Below are 20,807 nucleotides of genomic sequence, written 5' to 3' on the forward strand. Positions count from 1 at the left end.
ACCCACTTCCCAGAAATAGTTATAGTTAGAAATGCTCTTTGTCTTAAGAAAGCCCCTATAGATCTTGTTACCAATGGTGTGCCCATTGGACAAATCATTGGCCATATGAGTGGAATTATGTTTCCACCCACTCAAAACAATACGTGTGCAGACAATCACCCCGTGGCATCAATCGAAAATCTTTCAGTATATAAATAGTTGGGAAACAAATGTGTGTGTGTATATATATATATGTATATATATATATATATATATATATATATATATATATATATATATATATATATATATATATATATAGATAGATATATAGATAGATATATATATAGATATATATATATAGATGGATATATATAAAAAAAAATACACACATATATTCATATACACCCGTCATACCCCTCGAAGGGCATTAGGTTGTTACCTCAGCCAAATGCCAAGGATATCATCATTAGCAATCATGATTAAGAAGAAATGTAACTCACCGAGTTTACTGAAATAAATCACTTGACCTGGCACAGGGTGGGAGGAGTCCCAAAGAACAACCTATACTCCAAGGTAACAGAACCAAAGTATATCCAAATAAACATGTTTAGTGTATCAATGTATGTAAGCTTTCTTTTCACATGCAAAATGCTTGACATTCTGCATTCCATCCCATCAGAGGTGAAACGGTCCATATACGATCCCCTTTCGTCACCTATCAAAGGTAGATCAATGTGGTGTCGGCTGTGATCCTAAAATCGCCGTTATTATCATCAAGCCTTATACCCAGGAGTGCATTCATTAAAGCATGGTTGCGCCGAAGAACACCTTGCCCCATTTTCATACATCCCGCCGCGTACGGCTTCTGCCTCCCAGCGGAGTTAAGCCCGACATTATTCAATGTCTACATGTCCCCACTGGAGGAGGTGGTCATCCCGTTCGGAGTGAAAATCATCAGCTATGCTGATGACACCCAGCTGGTGGTGTCCCTATCCCATCCCAACCAAGAACCATCTAATCTCCACAGCTGTCTTTCCAAAATCCAGGGGTGGATGAATAACTCAGCGATGAAACTCAACGGGTCCAAGACAGAAATTTTGCTTCTAGGTCATAAAGGGCTCTCCCTTCCCCCAAACATCTGGCCCTCCTGTCTGGGTGAACCCCCGGTCCCTAAAACCGAGATCAAGAGCCTGGGAAACTGGCTAGAGAAAGACCTGTCCTTCAAAACCCAGGCTAAAAAAACGGCTGGGATTTATTTTGGGCTTCTTAGATCAGTCAGGAAAATCCTCCCCTTGCTCTCCCCCCATCTCCCGGAAATTGCTTATCCAAGGCCTCATTTTATCTAGGCTGGATTACAGCAATGCCATCTATTTGGGAGCCCGCGAAGCTACCTACAACAAATTACAAAGAATCCAGAACGCCGCGGCCCGGATTCTCACTAACACCCCGGCCAGATCATCGGCCAAACCAGCTTTGAAGCACCTTCACTGGCTGCCAGTAAGAGAGAGAGTTAAGTTCAAGGCTCTCTGTCTGGCCCATAAACTCTTACAGGACAAAGGCCCCCCCATCCTCAAAAACTTCATCACGCCTTACAAGGCCACAAGATCCCTCCGCTCGGACCATGAACACCTCATCACAGTTCACAGAGTGAAAAAGGCCCGTACTGGCGGACGGCGATTCTCTGTGAACACGGCCAGCCTATGGAACACCCTCCCCCGTAAACTAAGGATGGAATCTGATCACCTCCGATTCAGGAAACTATTGAAAACACACCTATTCCCCTGATCCCCCTTCTGCCTCTTTCCACGCTACCCACCCTCTCGAATGTCTTGGTCTCAGCGCTGGGATAATTACGGGTTACTATGCGCTCTATAAAACCCCAATAATATTAATAATAATAATAATGGCGGTATCAAAGTCTTACATTGGAGTTACAAAAACCACACATACACACGCGCCCAGAGGTCGTGGTAGCTAATTACATGACCCCTTTACACACACTTCACCACTCGAACGAATGACCCATCCGGGCCACTTACTGTTCCGATGAGAAGTCCTGCACCAGTCGTGCCCCTCTTTCATATGCTGCACCGATGTGAGCACTCGGTGTATGTCCGTATAGAAGTAGGAGACAGGGCGGGTGTCACGTGATGTCAGCGTAGAAACGCAGGCTCACGTACGCGAGCCCCTCCCCTCCTCGGGCATGCTGGGAAGTGAAGTCTTTGGGAAGCGAAAACGGCCAAAGGAAGCTTCGCAAGTTCGAGGCTCCTCTACCTCATGATTTTGTCCACACCACAAAACCCAAAGATAGGTCTCATTATAATTACCTACCCCTATATACTCAATTTAAAATTGCAACACGTATCAGAAAAAAAGGGGAAAGATAAAAATTAAAATAAATGCCCTTTTCACTAGTGTGCAATAAGGGATGGGCTCTCACATTTTTATACATTATTCCAGAGAGTGACACGTGGGCTATTTTATGCGGTCAAATTGAAGTACAAAGTACTGTTCAGAGAAGTGTACATTTATCAATACAGCTTAACACTTCCCCTAGACAAAGGGATCCTCAAAGTCACGACCAACAATTACTAGAGGGACTGGTATACATCCTGTACCAAAGTGCATCCTCCATGCATGAGTACTGGATCTCAGGCCACCAAAATGTATTACGATGTTAGGAGCCCCGTCTATTGAGATGTTAAAGAAATGTAGGGTAATGGTTTTTTTAAAAAAGTAATCATCTACTCAGTGAATACCAAGGGATGTCGCATTGAGACCATACAAGAGGCTCTTGAGACGGATCACCCACTTCTGCTCTCGTATAAATAGAGCCCTGTTGACATCAGAGCCCTGGAGGTGTGGTTTTTCAATGATTGTCCACCTGAGGTCCTCTTCTGAGTGACCCGCATCCCTGAAATGAGTTGTTAACCGCGTATTAGATCTGCCACATCTAATAGTACTGCGGTGTTCGGTGATGCGGATCTTGACCTTCCTGCTGGTCATTCCCACTTACTGTTTTCTGCAAGGGCAGGTGATTAAATAAATCACGCCCTGGGAATTACAATTTGTGTGTTTCCTTTGTTCCCATGGGGTCAGTAATCCAATGTCTTTACTTTTGGTGTTGGAGGTTAGATGACAAACGCTGCAAGATCTGCACCTAAAGTGACCTACAACTGGAGGAAGCCCTGTAGCTGTAGTGGGCAACCACGTGTTTCGTGGTGTCAGTTGTTTGGTATGTACCAGGAGGTCTTTTAGGTTTTGACTCAACGGTTTCTCCATGTTAAGGTTACCAGAATTAAGAATCTTCCAATTCTTCAAGACTGTCTGCCTTATCTGTTGCGACGAGGTGTTAAAGGTGGAAACAAATTCCGGTTTCTTCACTCCTGTTCTTTACGGGTTTAGTTAGAAGAGCCTCTCGTTTGGCATTAAAAGCCCTTTTCCTTGCCCTTTTGATGATCCGAGAGGGGTACCCTCTGTGGCTTAGTTTCCGAGTTAGAATTTCCGCCTCAGATGTAAATGCTTCTCGCTCAGAACAGTTTCTTCGCAACCGAAAGAACTGTCCCACTGATAAATTCTCCTGCAGTGAGTGAGGATGAAAATTGTTAACCCCTACGATGCTCATGACGGAACGGTTCCGTCATGAGCATCGGTTGAGCTGTGCTCATGACGGAACCGTTCCGTCATGACCACGCCCGTTACCATTAGGGCTCAGCACCAGCGGTAAATCTTACCCGCACGGATGTGGTTAAAGGCTAGAAGTGCGTTCTTATCTGTCAATTTGTGGTGTACCCTAGTGTGGATCACCCCACCCCTGTATGTAGTTCATAAACTCGTGAAGGTTCTGCCCTAATCTTGGGGACATCTTCTCCACTGAATGATTGGAAGACCCGGAAGAGTACGGATTTATGAGACCTACTCCATTCGGGAAACTCAGTGACCAAACTACGGCATGGGTAACTAGTGGATTTGACTGCGACAGTCCTGAGGAAGACTGAAGTGACCTCTGGGGGCACAATTGAAGCGGTCGAAACATGTTGACTCTAGCAGTGGTAGGAGGGAAGTCTTGAGGAACCTCATTTTCTCAATAAGACATTTTCCCATCATCTTTCATTTTTAATCCTGATAAGGGTATCAAAATTGGGCTTAATAAAGTAATTCTTTCTATTGGCACCCTTAATCAGTTTTAAACACATCCTTACTGCACTTTTTCCGTCGCACTCTCTTCAGATCCACGAGGTGTTCACTTGCATGTTCTATCATTCATGTATGTTATTCGTTGTACGTATTGACTGACTGTGTTATACGTCTTGTAATGTGGAATTTATTATTTTTCCCCCTCCCTAATGCTCCGCCCTGGATGTGGCTACACCAGGGCGTTTGTAGCAGGCCCTATGATGAAGCATGTCACATACTTTGGTGTGTGAGTGAGGGCAGTTTTTCCAAATTTGGGAATTTCCTTTGTTGTATTTGTGCACTCTATATACCCCTTGTGTGTGATTATGGAATGCAGAATGTCAAGCATTTTGCTTGTGAAAAGAAGGCTAACATACATTGATACACTACACATGTTTATTTGGATATACTTTGTTTCTGTTACCTTGGAGTATAGGTTGTGTTCTTTGGGACTCCTCCCTCCATGTGCCAGGTCAAATGATTTATTTCAGTAAACTCGATGAGTTACATTTCTTCTTAATCATGATTGCTAATGATGACATCCTTGGCATTTGGATGAGGTGGAGACCTAATGCCCTTTGAGGGGTATGACGGGTGTATATGAAAATATATATATATATATATATATATATATATATATATATATATATATATATATATATATATATATATATATATTCATATTCATATTCATAAGGTGCCCTGTGCTTGAGGACGCCACTCCACGGGGACTTAGCTTACAAAGCCTTTATTTTCACACTGCCACACGTTTCAATTGAAAAGTTAAAGGTCCCTGACGCGTTTCGAGGCAGCATGCCTCTTCTTCATAGGGGAAGCAGTCAGTGCGGCTTTTATGCCGGCTTGGTATGCAGCACGGAGATTTCGATAAATGATGCCAGCGTTCTCAAGTGAAACCCACTGGAGGGTTATGAATGGACTTTTCAAAAGCAAATAAACAAATCAGTGCTCGGCAGCCACTGGAGGCTAGTAAACATCCCAATGGAGGGTACGCACTACAACCCCCAGCATGCTGTACAAACAATGACTCAACCTGTGAGCGGCATGCAGAGAAAATGGATAAAATGGTTGTAGTGCGCAATCGCGCACTGACTGCTTCCCCTATCGTTTGCGATTTGAAGGTTTCTGTAGGAGGAAAAAAAAATTATCGATGGGATCCATGTAAAGCACACAACCCTAGAATTCCCTTTGTGTATAGTTTACAGGAATGTCTGAGTTTAGTACGCTTGCCTGGGTGGCAACCGAGCACGTGTCTGAATAGTGCAGCCATTCAGTATGGCTAGTAAGAGAAAATTATATACATGCACATACTCCGTGTGTACCTGATGTCTAGTGGGGTTCTTGTCCTCCAGCAACCAATTGGGGCACATTTTGAATCTGAACCACGGGGCATGGCCCAATGCCAGGGTTGAATGCCCAAACCTTTTTTTTGTGCCCCACTGTAAAACCCCTGGTGTCTAGTGGCCTTTTTACCCCCATGGAGGCCAGTGACGTGCGAACCCTCATTTGGGACATATTTTGATTTATTCTATGAATCAATGCTGCTTACATATATTAAAATTCAATTACAACATGAAGACTATCAGTACTTGTATAGTAGGGCTTAGGAGGGTACACAGTCCCAAACCGGGAACATGCTTGACCACCACCCCTTGCAAAAAATTGGTTCTAAAAATCCCTCCTCTTTAATGGGCTTTCGATTGCCCTGCCCACTCTCGTGGGAGCAGATTGGAGCAAACACCCCCTAATCTACCTCTGGGATGAAAAGAAAAATGAATTGACAACTTGGGATAGAGACTGCATTACCCCTTTTCTGGTGAGGCATGCAGGGGCGGGCTGGAAATCCAAAGCAGGCCTGGCAATTTTGCCGGACCACACCACCCGTGGGTTGAGGTGAGGGGTGGTGGTGCAAGCATGATTCACTCCTGCTTTAGTTACAGGGGGACAATAATGTAGCACCGCTGCAAAGCCGCCCTCCAACCCCCACCCCATCACTACAAAACTGGCTCCCACCCCTCTAGCTTCCTGGGGAAACGCTTGATGCCTGCTACGTCCAGTCCGGCCCTTGGAGTAATACTTTATTCCAGAGTGGGTCATCCCGTCACCTTCTTTGTTCTTCAAAGAATAATTTTCTTGGGGTCTTGTGGAATTTCTATATATCCCACAGTTCAGATTGGGGCAAAAATGCAATCTGCCTCACAGGTAGGGCTAAGAGATTGTGTTGCAAGGGTGAGGCATGGCTCTATGCAGGAAGGGTTGCCCCACCTCTTAATTTTAATCCCTGATGTCTAGTGGGCTTCCAATCCCACAAGTAGCCAACTGGAGGCAAACAACCATATGTGCCCCCTAAAGGGGTTGGCAGAAAGAGTATCTTGCCATTAATCGGGGAAAAGCCCTGGCCCCTGCCAAAGGGGCCTCTCCATCCACCAAGAAACAAAGAAGTCTATTTTATTTATTTTATTTATTTTATTTTATTTTGAAAGTTTTATATAGCGCGAACAGGATCTTTGCAGATATCAGAGCGCTTTACACGGCTGGGAATGCCAGCAAGAGAGTGGGGTTACACATAAGTAGTACAGCACATCAATAATACAAATATAACAGTTAAATGTGTGCATAGATAGTCAGTAGCATCAATAATACAGGTGAGATACATAGTCATATAGTTCGAACAGCGATTTAAATGTGTGCGTAGATAGATAGTAGCAACAATAATTCAGGTGAAATACATAGTCATAGAATTCGAACAAAGTAATACAGGTCGGATTTAGTCCGCTTTCTTCCCCTGCTAATGTGTACTGGGTGTAATCCTCCCCAAATATGCGCCCCAGTGGGCAAAGAAAATTTCTTCCCCTTGGGTTGGGAGGGGGGGCACTGGCTGGGTGCATGGAAAACTGAAAAGTCAACATGACATACACCTGTGTGTTCCAAGAAAGGAGGTGTCCAAGTGCACACCGTTTTTATTTCAATTTCACACAAGTTTTTCAGTTTGATCTTGTAAGCGTGCAGCCCGGAGGTAGAGGCAACACAAATTGATGGGGACAGGTCATAGAGGGTTGTTAAGGGATGTGGTAGTATAATGGAGAAGGGTGCAAGCAGCTTGGAGGAAGCCTGTTTGGTTACTGTTTATTGTATAATTACATAACTAGAGGGAAAACGTTGATCTTAGGGGCTATGTTAAAACAAAGGAGGGACTGTGGGCTGCATTGTCATTTATATTGCGTGCATTAAGACCTGGACAAATATCCTAATATTTAAGTTGTTGTTAATTGTAGTGAACCCCTGACGAAGGGCATAAAATTCCCGAAATGCATTGGGAATTACATGTACTACTAAGGATGATTTGCGTATGACATCTTGCTTCAGAAAAAGGCCTGGAGTGGCGTATCTGCAGCATTAGATGTAAAAAATATGTTGTGTCGCTCATGTGACATGATTTACTGACATGAGCAAACAGACAAAACATTTGGAATACATGGAATAACACTTTATTGAACATGGATAAATTTGTGAAATCTTCTGTCATGAGACATTTTTCGCTGTGCGTCCGGTACAGGAGTGTCACCACGCTCCAATTTGTGATGAATGGATACACCTGTGTGTGCCATGCCTGCCAACACTACATGTGGCATAGGTAAGACACCCCTATGGCAGACTTTATAGCCATAAGGGCGCACTATACCCATGCGAGGGCATATCTGCAAGAGTGGATATGTCCTGGTGATATTTACATTTACCCTTAGATATTGCCAATGCACAGGGAAGCCATAACAAGTAATTGGGCTAGACAATCGTCATTATGAGTTCCCCAGCTACATGATGGCTTAACTGTAACAGGAGGTGTTTGGAACCAAACACCTCACCTTAAACAACCCATGCTGATGCCTGTGCAGGATTTATTAATAAATGCACAGAGAGCACTTTAGAGGTGCCTCCTGAAAACCTACCGGCTACTAATGTGTTGACTTACTGTCTCAACCAGCCAGCCACCATAGACCGATTTCTGACCTCCTCAGGTGAGAACCATTGCTCTTGGAGGTCAGGAACAAAGCCTGCTCTGGGCAGAGGTGTTCACAGCTCCTTCAAGCTAGATGGATATTCCTGTGTGGGATGCGTCAAAGGCTCAGCCGCCTTTGTGATGCAACCCCAGGCCTTTCTAAATAGTGGAGGTGCCCTCCCCTATGTTCTGGCCACACTTTTTGGTCGCAAGACAGGTGGGAAAATTAGTTCAATTAGGAGGTGTGCCCACACTCAGCTAGCACAACCCCTAGGCTTGTCCAGCTGATACAGACCTCACTTTTCAGATTCCTCCATGCCGTTTTGGAAGGAATTAGCCTTCTACAGTCACGGTTATGCCCACTTCCCACAGGAGGTTGTCATATAGAGGGTGTAGCCACCCTAAGGTAAGTAGACCATTGGCTACTACTTGTCACTCCCATAAACGCCCCTAAATTGAGTATTTAGGTGGCACCCCTGAACCCAAGAACTCTGATTTGATGGATCAACAGGAGAAGGGCGAGGAAGAGTCACTGACTGGCGAGAATTGCAGCAGAACTTTGGAGTGAAACCCTCTGCCCTCTCTCGACAATCGCAACAGTGTCTCGTCCTGCAAGCTGGAGAACTACCAAAGCCTTGGGTAGCCTGCCAGCACTTCAACAAACACCGAAAGTCTCCCTTGGAATAGAGGATCTACTCCACTGCAGCCCGCAGGTACCGACAAGCAGAGTCCAGTCCACCTCCTTGCAGCTCCACAGCCTTACCGATGGCGCACACCATCAAGAAAAGGTACTTGTGACACATAGGACCACCCAGAACCATGAAGCGTCAACCCCCGGAATACCAGACGCCCTGCACCAAACGCAAACCGTGAGTGTCCAGCCCAGATCCTCACTGCACCAGGCCCAAGCAGCTAGTGAGGTATGTCCGCATCACTGAGACCCACTTCGAGAGTGGACCAGCTGCCTTGATTTTGCCCCTGCCAGTTGTTTTTCCTGGACTACGAGGTACATCTTTGTGCACCAGCCCGGCCAACCTAACCACTCTGCACCTGAACCCTCCCCCCTGGCCTGGGTCCTGGCGAACCGGCTGTGCCCTTGCGCTCCAAGAACCCTTGCAAACACACCACCCAATTGGTAGCCCTCTGACTTACCTGCAACCCCCCCTTGACAGCCTCTTTTTAGGCGGCCCCCATTCTCCGTAGCGGGCCAGCTACCAGCCCCACAGCACTCTGCTCCTGGTAGAACTCTGGTGGTTCCTGAAGAACAGCAGGTAGTACTTTGAACCTCCGCCAACTACTATTCTGATTCTAGAAGGTGAACCCCTGAAACCAACTGTACCTAACTCATATGCATCTTTGACTTTTCCTCCCATAGAATTGCATTGGGCATAAAAACACACAGGTGTGAATGTTTACATACCTGTGCATATTCTATCTGGTCTGTCCCTGCTACCAACTTACAATAAGAAATGCTGCATTTGAGCCATAATTACATCTTAGAAGCCACCAAGAGAAATGTAGTACCCTGTCTAATACAGTCTTCATTGTGGCCTGCACCACAACAAATGTAGTGTACTATCCAAGTACACTATATTGTTGATATTGATAAACACGATGATAATACTTATGATAGTACACTCGCATATATGAACGAAATCACAACGCTATTATTAATTTGCCCGTCATAAACTCTCCATCAACCCCAACTTGAAAATAAGTTATAAAGCAGGCTTTGCAACCCAGTCCCGCTATAACTGATTGACAGGTCACAGGTGGGGTGGCAGGTAGCCAACAGACAAAATCATGAACAGGAAAGGCAGGCCCATCCCACAGATAAGCACAGCCACACCACATTGGTCCAGGGAATTCGGCCCCAATAAAGCACACCTGGCCAGAGGGGTGCGTGCATTCCCAAAAACCATAAAGTTAGATGCCACAAGGAGTTAGGAACACAAAGCCAATCAGGACACAGCACAAACAGTGCATGCAGCGATCACGCGACCCTCATGCCGGACATCTGGACACACTATCCACTGCTCCACATTGTGTCCATGCAAGGTCGAGCCACCTGCATTTGTTAGTTATCAAAAACCCTTTATGAATCCACATTCTTTTACCAAACAAGGAAACCGGATGTACTTTTATTGTACTCAAAAGTGCTCATAAGCCTGCACGAATAGACTGTACTTTGAGACAATTCTCAAACCCATTTCTGTGGGTTGCACTCCTGATCGAAGTGTTTAATTAAACTAGCTGTTCCTGTTTTGCCAACCAGCTCGTCTTTGGTTTTTCAAAGTAAAATCACATTTGAGCAACAATATAATTTACTGTCAAAGCATTGTCTTATCTCTAGAAGAGTTAAACACGGAGCTAAGCAAAAGGATAACACATTTTGCTGATGTACAAGGGACATCTAGACCTGCATTTGATGTAGGAGAGAGAGTATGGCAGCCTCACAACAGATGCCTGCCCTTAGCCGACGATCAATATTAAGTTCTCCATATAAGAATCATATTTTAATGGAAAAGCTTTACCTGATAACTTTCCACTTGCTTCCATCTGCCTTTGGAAAGTTCCACCTAGAGTTCCACGTTTTCAAATTTAAACCATTTTTAGGACCCGTTTTTCTGCACTTATACTTTCGAATCAGTTTATTAAGGGGAAGGTCCACTCAAATATGACACTTCAGTAATTTGTGTTTACGTGTTTTTTTGGAGCTGTCTGCAATGTTGGATAGCATCACAGAGAAAAACCATTTCTTAGAAAGCCTATTTTTCTTGTATCCATCTCATCGTAAAGGAAATGTACATGAATATTAGAGTCGGTTTCCAGTCTATAAAAGATCATAATGACATTCTAGTGTTAAAGGTGTACTTTCAACTGCTCACACATAAAATTTAGAACATAATTAAAGTTATTCTGCAATGTCAGTGTAAAAGTTAATTTCATGATCCACTGTGGTTTAAAGTAGACAATAGAGGGATATTTTTTTTCTTGTTCGACTGCTGCTTTAGAATATTTTCCAACGGAACATACCATTTTAAAATGCAGTTACTAAGTATGATTTTAACCCCAGCCGTCAGCAGCAGGTCCAGTAGGGCTTTATCGTTTTCATTGAGAGTGACGGCTTTGGCAAAACCTAGTACAAGCGACGAGAATTCTCTTGGTAGAGTAATATGGAGGACTTCCTTCACGAAACCAAAGATCTTGTCCCAATACGAGAAAACACAGGGGCATTTGAAGACTAGGTGCTCCAGATCTCCACCCACCCCTGAGCAGTTCCAACACGTGTCATCGTCCTTGATTTTATGAAGAAACAACCTCCTGGGAGTCAAGAATGCTTTATGTAGAAGCCAGAACTTGGTTTGAGACAGTGTAGGGCATATTTTGTGGCGGGTGCTGGATTCCCACGTTCTGGCCCAAATCGTGTCCGAGTTCGGTACGGAGGAGAATGAGTCCCAGTATTGTTGGATGGGTGCATTTAGGGAGGACGCTTGCGGAAGCATTAATTTATACAAGCTAGAGACATGGTGTCCTTGTTTGTTAAGGGAGGGGAATAAATCTAGGAGTTAATAAATAAATCCTGCTGCTGACGGCTGGGGTTAAAATCATACTTAACAACTGGAAAAGCACGAACAAAGCCTCCTTTCCTCACTGGTTGAACTGGGTATCGTACTTGAGAGGTGCTGACAATATATCCTTGACCTCCACCCCGTGGAGACCCCCATCGAGGAAAATCTGGTCCTCGCTGGACACTCATTTTGATACATACAAACCTCCTTGAATCTTGTTTACAAGGCCCTAGAGCGTGTCATCACACAATGTTTCATTCTGATTGTTAGCCAATCTATGTTTTTGTACATTCCTAACCACAGAGTGATGACTCCAGCTCCCACATGTACTACAGGTTTGGGTTACGAAAATGTACAGCTGATGTAGCCTCTGCGATAGTGGGGTGGTGCCTATCTCCTTCAAGGTCAGGCTATACATGACACCAGTTATCATCGGAATGTATGTGGACATTTTAAGGGTATTTTATGTAACGTGATGGACTCATTGTTTTATGTTTTATGGACTCAATTGCATTATTGGTAACAATTTTCTGTATTCCTATTCATGTGACTGTAACTAATCGTACTGAACCGACTATTCCTGTACTGATGATTCTCTTTGCAGCTCCTAATAAAAAATCTTTTGAACTTAAAAAAAAAAATGCAGTTACTAAAATCTGGTGCAAAAGGTGACACTTAATAGAGTTCATCCATCATGATCATTGGCTTAATCCATTTGTAACAAAACACATGAGGATGAACTGTGGCAAGAAATAACAAGTAAACATTTCGTTCTGACGGTAAGTTGGCTCAGAATTCCTCTTTGCATCTACTGTGACCTACAGTCCACCCGTAAAGGTAGCAACGCCAATAAAGCAATTAATCAGAAAACTGAGTTTTGATAAATTAGGAACTACTAACAACTTTTCAAGCTAAGAGATGGTGTAACTGAAGAATCAAGTACATGACAAACACAAATTATATTGATTGCAGGACAATGTGGTTAGCTGGACGTAATAATAATAAAATATATATTCAGATAGAATGTTGTTTACAAATGAGGCACACCATGGAGCAGGGATGGTTGAGGTCGGCATCTCTGCGAACAATTTACTGTGTGGTAAAAGAAGTACAATGGCGTACAATGTACAATGTACAATGGCGGTGTTCACCAGAAAGGAAGTCTTAATGTGTAGTTTAGAACAACTCCGTTGCTTTTTATTACTCGTTTTAGGAGTTCTTGGGTATGCCAATCCATGGTACAATCAGATTCGGTCCAAATAGATGGCTTGGAACTGTTACCTATTCATATTTTTAATAAAAAATACTTTGAAATTCTTTAACAGAGAACTAAGTCATTTAAATTGCAATTGCTCTAAAAATATGCCTGATTTCTTTTAAAACACACGTAGTGAATAAGCATTTGCCGAATTGTACAGGAGAAATATAGATTAAGCGTAAATAAAACAATTTCCTAAAAATGCACAAAATTCCGGCATTGAACATCTCCAAAATCCACATTTCATAAGCTTGCAACACGTCTTTAAATTGTAACTGATTAACAAGGATAACATTCTCTAAAGCACAGGCAAACCAACATTGTGACTGCACTGGAACCTCATTTTTTCAAGTAGAAAAAACAAGGGTGGATTTTATCTGAAGTGCCACTGAATTTTTGGTCATGTCCTTTTATTGGACAACTGTGATCAAAATATTTCGAAAGTAGTGTTGACCAATGTTAAACCACAAGGGTCAGAGCCATACCCCATTTGCAGGGTAATGGCTGGGCTACATAAATGATTCCGGGGTCGAGTCGTCTACAGCAAATGCATATTGTGTGGAGCTCCTAAAATATGCATGGCTCTGGCCATCCAGACCAAGGTTGGACAACCTGGACTTAAAGACAAACACTTAAGGTCTTCACCAATACTGAGATACTAATTTCCCTCTATTTCGACTGCCTAAAATCCAGTCCTTCCGTCCTTCCTTCTCCTGCTCATGAAAGCAATTCACGCCTTAAAACCTTGGAAGTGTGCAGCACCAATTCCCGTGGAGACTAAATAATACCCCATGATGCACTTAAAGTCCAGCAGTAGGCTCGGTAAGCATAATGTTCCCACAAATAAACACACAAATCACCAGTGTGCAGTACTTTAAAGTGATGTAATAACTATTCAGGCCTGGCAGACAATTCCCGCTTTTCATGTGAAAACGTACAAAAGCTAAAATATTAATCCCCCCTCCTCCTGCACATACGCACTAATCTTGAGTTTCACTTGGATACCCGAGCAAGTGTTTCAACATCATTATATTAATAGCTATTCCTACATGCCTATTAAAATGCTCCCCATACTCATTCACTCCACTCATTATCTAACTTCTAAAAGCATATCAGTGTAGCAGTGCAAATTGGTGCTTTAAACTGTCACAGCGGGATGTTTCCCACTAAAGCATTTTCTTCCATTCTCTTTAAGCTATTGAGATCCACTTTAAAAAGCAGTCCACCAACCTGTAGTCATCGAAAGTGAACGAGTCCTTCAAGGGCAGCTTGTTGGCATTTGGATGGGTCTGGGATTTTCGTGTTTCGGAGAGAAAAGGAGGAGAGAAAAAGTGGGAGAGGAACATGAGAAATCAGCCAGCAGAATTTCATTATTTAGCTGCCTAACAAGAGCCAAATGAAGCAGGAGGCGTCCAGCCGCGCTACAGAGGGATCATCATGCTATTATGCCCCCATACATCACTGTCAATTTAATTTGTTGTGCCAAGCAGGCAGCATAAAGCGGATTCTTTGCATCCGAGGCAGGAGCCCACAAGTAGCACAAAAACACATACTGTAACTTACATGCCTTCTCGGCAAGCTACTGACTTCGGCCATGCGAGGGGGACTGTGAAATGGCCATTATTTTAAACTCTAAGTTAATAGCAAGAAGAGAAAAAAAAAGTAATTTTAGAAGCGGAATGATGTAAGGTACAGTCTCACCTTAAGGTGCTTGTTGGTTGGTAGCATACGGAGTTCCATCGAAACAACATACATTCTCTATTTTATTTCAGAACCGCGTTTGATGTTACTGAATGCCACAAATACAGATACACATTATAATACAACGTCCAGGCCCCTCTGCCTAACCAAACGGTCCTTGGCTCAAAAGGCCCAATATTTAAAAGCACATTTACATCAAACAAATTACTTTTACAAAACGTGATCTTTTCTGCACAATATTAAGACTAAAAGCCATAAAGGAGAGTTACCTAAAAAAATATCTGCATAAAGGAACGTGTTTAAGTATGGTGCTAAGGAAAAAATGCATTCTAATTGATCAACTAATTTACATGCATGCATAAACAAGAAAATAATGTCCACATCACATGTAGTTTTAGGAGCAAGATAAGTGATACATTTGCTATCAATTTAAATTAACTTGCATGTTTTTTTGAAGAATAAAAATGAGAGCAAATTCAATTTTTTTAAGTAAGCAACCATCTAAACAAGAATTTTTCAAGAACATCAACGCGTCCAAAACGAATCTTAAACAGAATTTTGTGACAATAGGTATTTGGATATCCAATCTTTCGTCAGGTATAGATATGCCAGACAGCTTCAGTGAAGCGACTAGTGAGCTCTATGCTGTCATTTAATATTCATTCAGTTCAAAGGTTATCAGAACTACAAACAGAATACATCTTCACATTCAAATATGGCCCTGCATGCATTTTTGATATTTGTCTCATTACCTGTTACGGTTCTGCATATTTTCTTATGAAAATAAGAGAAAAATCTACAATACAACGACTGTTGGGATTACCCAGCAACATAGGACATTTTTAAACGCATCTTTTAAAACTCGAATTGCGCTTGTTCCTTTTAAGATTAGAAATGCAATTATGGTGCCAAATTTCGTAACAGCAATTTCTATTAGCATTTAGAAGCCGCCTTCACCTATGTGTGTTCCACAATGTTAGTGCTGACTGAGATCCCTCCATGGGCGTCGACTACCTCTTCTCGTGTATTGGCATTACAAGTTTTTGTAAGTGCTAAACAAAATGAATCCGCTATATAGAAATTCACGATTTCTATTCTGTAATATCTCCCCTTACACCGTGGTGAGCTGCTGCATGTAACCAAGCAATCAAATCTGTGTAAGAGGGAAATGAGAGAGTGCCTGGATCACAGATCTTCCGCTCCTAATACATGAAACCCCATGTAAAAAGCCATTTTTACTCTTGACGCATTAGCATCACAAGTGCGGGGTAATTTATCATCTCTCACTGTAATGTAGTCGCTGGCACTGTGTGCAGGACAGTAGGGGACGAGGTATAAGTGGCTCAAACCGTAAATCAATTAGAAAACAAAGCTTATGCTCAGTGCGCAATTTTAGGCAAATTATAGCTCACAAAAGACTGCCAATTGGGAGCCGGCTCCCAGGTGTGTGCTCCTTTCCCGTACGCAATCAGGCAGAAGGACGCAAATCTTAAGATTTTGAAGGTCTTAACATTTATTTGGTTTGTATATTTTATGACGGCTTTAAAATGCGAGCCAGGCATTCGTGCGCACATTGATTTTTTTCCCCAGCTCAACAGATATGGAATTTAAAGTGGGATGAAATGTGTACTGTAGTAAATAGAAGAGACTTCTTGATGGTTAAAGAGAGAGTGGAGCACAGAATGGAATACTACATGTACTTCCTGGGCTGATCTTGCAGTGTGCGTGTACTTAATCAAAGATGCTGGCCTGTCGAAAGCTTGCCAATGCAAGCCAGGTGGGCGCGGAGAGATTCTACCAGTGTGGGCATAATGGGCATTTCACACAGGGTGCGTCTTCGGCGCGCGCACAATATACACAAGTGGCACGCGACTGTCAGTGAAATATATTTTATTGATCTCAAGCCATTCACTGGAAATACACACATTCAATAAACCATAACATTACAAAAAATAAAAAGAAGGAAAACCCTTGTTACAAACCACGATAAATGCCTTAATAGCAGCCAAAGGGCACCAACGCGGTTGTGTACGTACAGTAACTGAGAGGGAAGCCAACCAATGTCACGCCTCAACGTAAGGACGTCGCAAGACGTCCATGATGCTCGAATCAATAAGTAACTGGAGCGATTCACCATTTTTTTTTACCACCCAAAACATTTGGCACAACTAGCGCTTTGAGCACAACAATCCGGAAGAACAGCAGGACCCTTGTGGTCTACTGTAAACTAGGCAATCCTAAGGCCAAAATGCATCTCTGTAATACAGGTAAGTACAATAGATCTTTCACGGTTGGTGAAAGAAGCACAGGGTAACATTTCTGGATTACCACAAGTCGTTAGTGAAATGATATGGAGCAACAAAGTGAAGAGCAAGCATTGAACTGAAACAAACCCTTCTCTGATTGACAGTACAAGTGTTTTCCTGAAAAATATGCAGAGATTGAGAATGCATAGAAGGTGTTTACCTGTAAGCTAGAGATTTAAAAAATATCACCTGAGGGTCAAGCACACTTAAAATAAATACTTGCTTTTAGCGTGTGTTGGTCGTAGTACATAAAAGCACACGTCAAAAAGACACCAAAAGACATTCAGAAACCTCATCAAGGGAGGATAGATGCAAGTAAAAACTCTGGATTTCCCCAGTTTACCAACCGTTGTTCCACCATAGCCATAGTCGCCTGAATCTCAGCCAGGCTACAACCACAATAAATGTTGCTATTTACACAGTTTCCCCTTAACAGAATTCTGATATTCACTTTTCTGAAATATTTATCTAGTTAATTTAGGTGCCTGCCTCCTTTCGGCGAGGGAGCTCGCTCACTTGGCAGCATTTTCACTACAAATGTTACCACACTATTTGTTAAAAAAATATATGGAGGTCGGACGACCTAACAATCTTTTTCTAAAACTTCACCTTGCATTACATTTGTGTCTTCCACTTAATCTTCCTCATGTAATAATGAAATAAAGACATGGTTTTCTCACCCTTATGAAGAACACGTTTTTACTTGCTCTACAAAAAGGTGCAAGACTGTTCAGATTAATGCATGTCTCATTCAACAGCACTCGTCCACATTCAAAAAATTATAAAATGACTGACCATTCTACAAAGCGCACACAAGTACATGGACACTACTTATCAGAACCAGTAACAAAAAAGCAGAATACGAAACCATGCTCTCAAAATATCAATGTCTCACTCGAGTCAATGCACAGGAATCAAGACTTTACAGTTCACCCCAAGGACTTCAACACAGTGGAATTGAAGGGATGCAAACTGATCATTTATAAAAGTTCCCAAAAGTTCTCATACACACAAATAACAGTGTGAAAAATGGGCCCTCCAAAAAGCATAAAAATACAAATCAGTGACCTAATGTACTATTAATTTCCCTAGCAACACTGACCAAATGCATGAACACCAGATTAATAATGCAGCACTGGATAGTAGTCGATTCGGTAGATTTTACTCATACATGATAAGTAAATACAGCAAAGTAACTGGGATTCGGGTAGAGAGATCCCAGCACACGTGGTACATTCAGAAAAACGACAGTTTACGTTCAGGATTGTCGATATCCTGCAACAGGTAAACATTTAAAGAAACGGATCACTGTTTGTGAACAGCTTTGAAAGCTTCTTCAAGTAATGGTAGGTCGGCCTTTCCCAAACTTGTTAATTTAAGACAGACCCAATCCGTATTTTAAATCCAAATCTTCTTCATTTTATACACTGAAAGGTACCACAGTTTAAAACCATAAAGCCAGGGAAATTTGCCATTTATATGTAACTGATGTAGAAGTATAACTTCCAACGCATAGATTTCAGATATAATCAGTGATTTAATAGGTGAGGTGCATCACAGCAATGCAAGTTATGCTTACATCAGTTAAGTATAGCTGGGGAATTACTCTGGTTTTTGAAACAAAGTGATTCTTCACTGAATTCCAAAGGTTTTTTGAACACGAGTTAAAATCTTACTACATTCCTCACATATAACTCCATGTTATCCTTTGTTTTCTTGAGTGAATTTCTATTTTTTGTAACAAAGTAATATCTTATTACTATGCAGAAGGCCTGGCCCAGCCCATCGCCAAAAGACACCCCCTACCTTAATTTTATTTTTTTCATGTCCTGCAGAAGTCCCGGGGTACTCCAACAGGACTAAATGGGGGAACGTGCCACATCCTGCAGAATTCCCACAGTACAGTGGAGAACTTTAAGAATTAAAAAAATATATTTCGGGCCAGAGGAGGGCGCCTTTCTGGGAACTCCCACTCACACCTCGGGCCAGGGGTCCGTAAGCTGTCCCTTATGTGTTTTATATGTTTATTAAAATGTTTTTCAGAACTCAGGGACAGAGTCCCAGAGCCCTAAAATGGAGATTGCAACACTTGTTCACATTGCATGGTCCAGCGGGACTGACCAATCAGATTGTGAGTTTTGGCATTTTTTTCCCAAGGAGTCACGCAGCAACAGATATCTATCAATTTAAACCTTCATTTTAATTTCTCTAAAACAGCTGAACAGAATAACACCAAATCACAAAAAGCACGCTTTTTGGGTGAATAGCTAACTTCCTGCCATAATGGGTGTAATTCTGTTCACCCTTTCTTCTGTAGCGTTGTCTATTTTTTCCTAGTGAGAACCCATGGGGAAAAGAAGTGTCTGGCGACCCCTCTCTTTTTCTTGGCCCATGCTTACTGGATCACCCTGAAACTTTCCAGGAAAGAACTGACTGAGAAGGCTAAACTTTGAGTGGCGGCTCCACTGCTATGGCAGAGGAGATAAGCTACTTTGCAGGTAGGCGGGGTGGGGCTGTTCTGCTCTCCGAGCAGGGCAGGGAAGGAGTGGTTTGCCCACTCTTAAGTGCGCAGTGACTGTTTGGTCAACCCCCTCGGACCGCCAGAACCAGTCATGCGCACTTTCCCCGTTCTCCATGCAGGCTGTAATGCAGCCTGCATGGAGAACATGCCCACCCCTCTAGCCCCTGGCTGAGTGCCCTGTCACGGTGCTCAAACCAATCACAACAGTGCATTGCAGCATTGTGATTGGCTTAGGGGAGGGAGCCTGGCTGTCTGCTTCCTGTTCCTGAAGTCGGAGGCAGGAGAGCAGGAGCAGAAACGCAGAAGCCAGCGGCAAGGTAAGTTAATATTTAGTTTTTATTATTATTATGTTCACTCCCTCCCGCAATCGCTCTGCGAGCACACCCACCCGCGAGCCATGCCGGCTGCCAATGTGAACTCTCGAAAGTTTTGTGAAGATTGGTCAAATGGCACCAAAGTTATTAGCAAAAAGAGCTCTTCTTATGCAAAACACTCATCTTACAGAAGCTGACTCACTTATAACTAAATGCATATATGTATAATTCTAGTAAAATCAATAGATCTTGACTAACGTCATGCCTAAACATACATTTTATTTCCTCCTTCCTCATTCAGAACCAATGCTAGTGTATTAAGTAGAGCTTTAGTTAGAACAAATTTTAATATCAAACAAGTATGGTAAGTCTCAAATAACAGCGCTGGCGAAAATAAAATAATAACGCCCGAGTGACCCTTGCATTTGTTAGGTTACATTGATCCAGACCTGGAGCCCACGCCCCCTTGTGTTTCATTTCCATTAATTCATTACAATTAATTTTTAATCCGCTTATATTTTGAATGGTAACACGATTTAGGGGAACCTTCCTTTTTCATTTAAAAAATAAATAAATAAAATGACTAGCGAAGTAAGGGTATTGTACAATGCTAAAGTTGCATAGCTTTCACTGGATTTTACCAAACGGCCACAATCCAAATAAAGGAAAAGGATACTAAAAATAATATCGGTAAAAAGGCACAACACCTGAAGATAACAATCACCGCTATGACAAATACAAGAATACCTCTCTCAACATTGATGACAATTTTTCTGCCGGTAATGAAAAAAATCTGGGCAGTAACAAAAAAAAGTGTTGCTAAAAATATCAGACATTTGTGTTGAACTGTCACACTGATGCAAAACAACGGATATGTTTTACATGGAAAGCAGATCTATTTCACATGGCACTATCGCCACCTACTGGTTTAAAACTAAGAAAATCTAAACCAAGATTTCCAC

General features: G+C 42.5%; 1 protein-coding gene across 2 annotated transcripts in view; it reads right to left on the reverse strand.

Moving 5' to 3' along the window:
- SETD3 (SET domain containing 3, actin N3(tau)-histidine methyltransferase) overlaps positions 1–20,807 on the reverse strand; it is a 510,073-nt gene that overhangs the window by 149,781 nt on the left and 339,485 nt on the right. For both annotated transcript variants that reach the window (XM_086937753.1, XM_086937754.1), the window contains exon 7: positions 14,234–14,292. In XM_086937753.1, the coding sequence (XP_086793879.1) occupies positions 14,234–14,292 (59 nt within the window). The remainder of the gene's footprint in view (positions 1–14,233; positions 14,293–20,807) is intronic.

This window comes from Lissotriton vulgaris, chromosome 9 (assembly GCF_964263255.1).
Source record: "Lissotriton vulgaris chromosome 9, aLisVul1.2, whole genome shotgun sequence".
NCBI lineage: Eukaryota > Metazoa > Chordata > Amphibia > Caudata > Salamandridae > Lissotriton > Lissotriton vulgaris.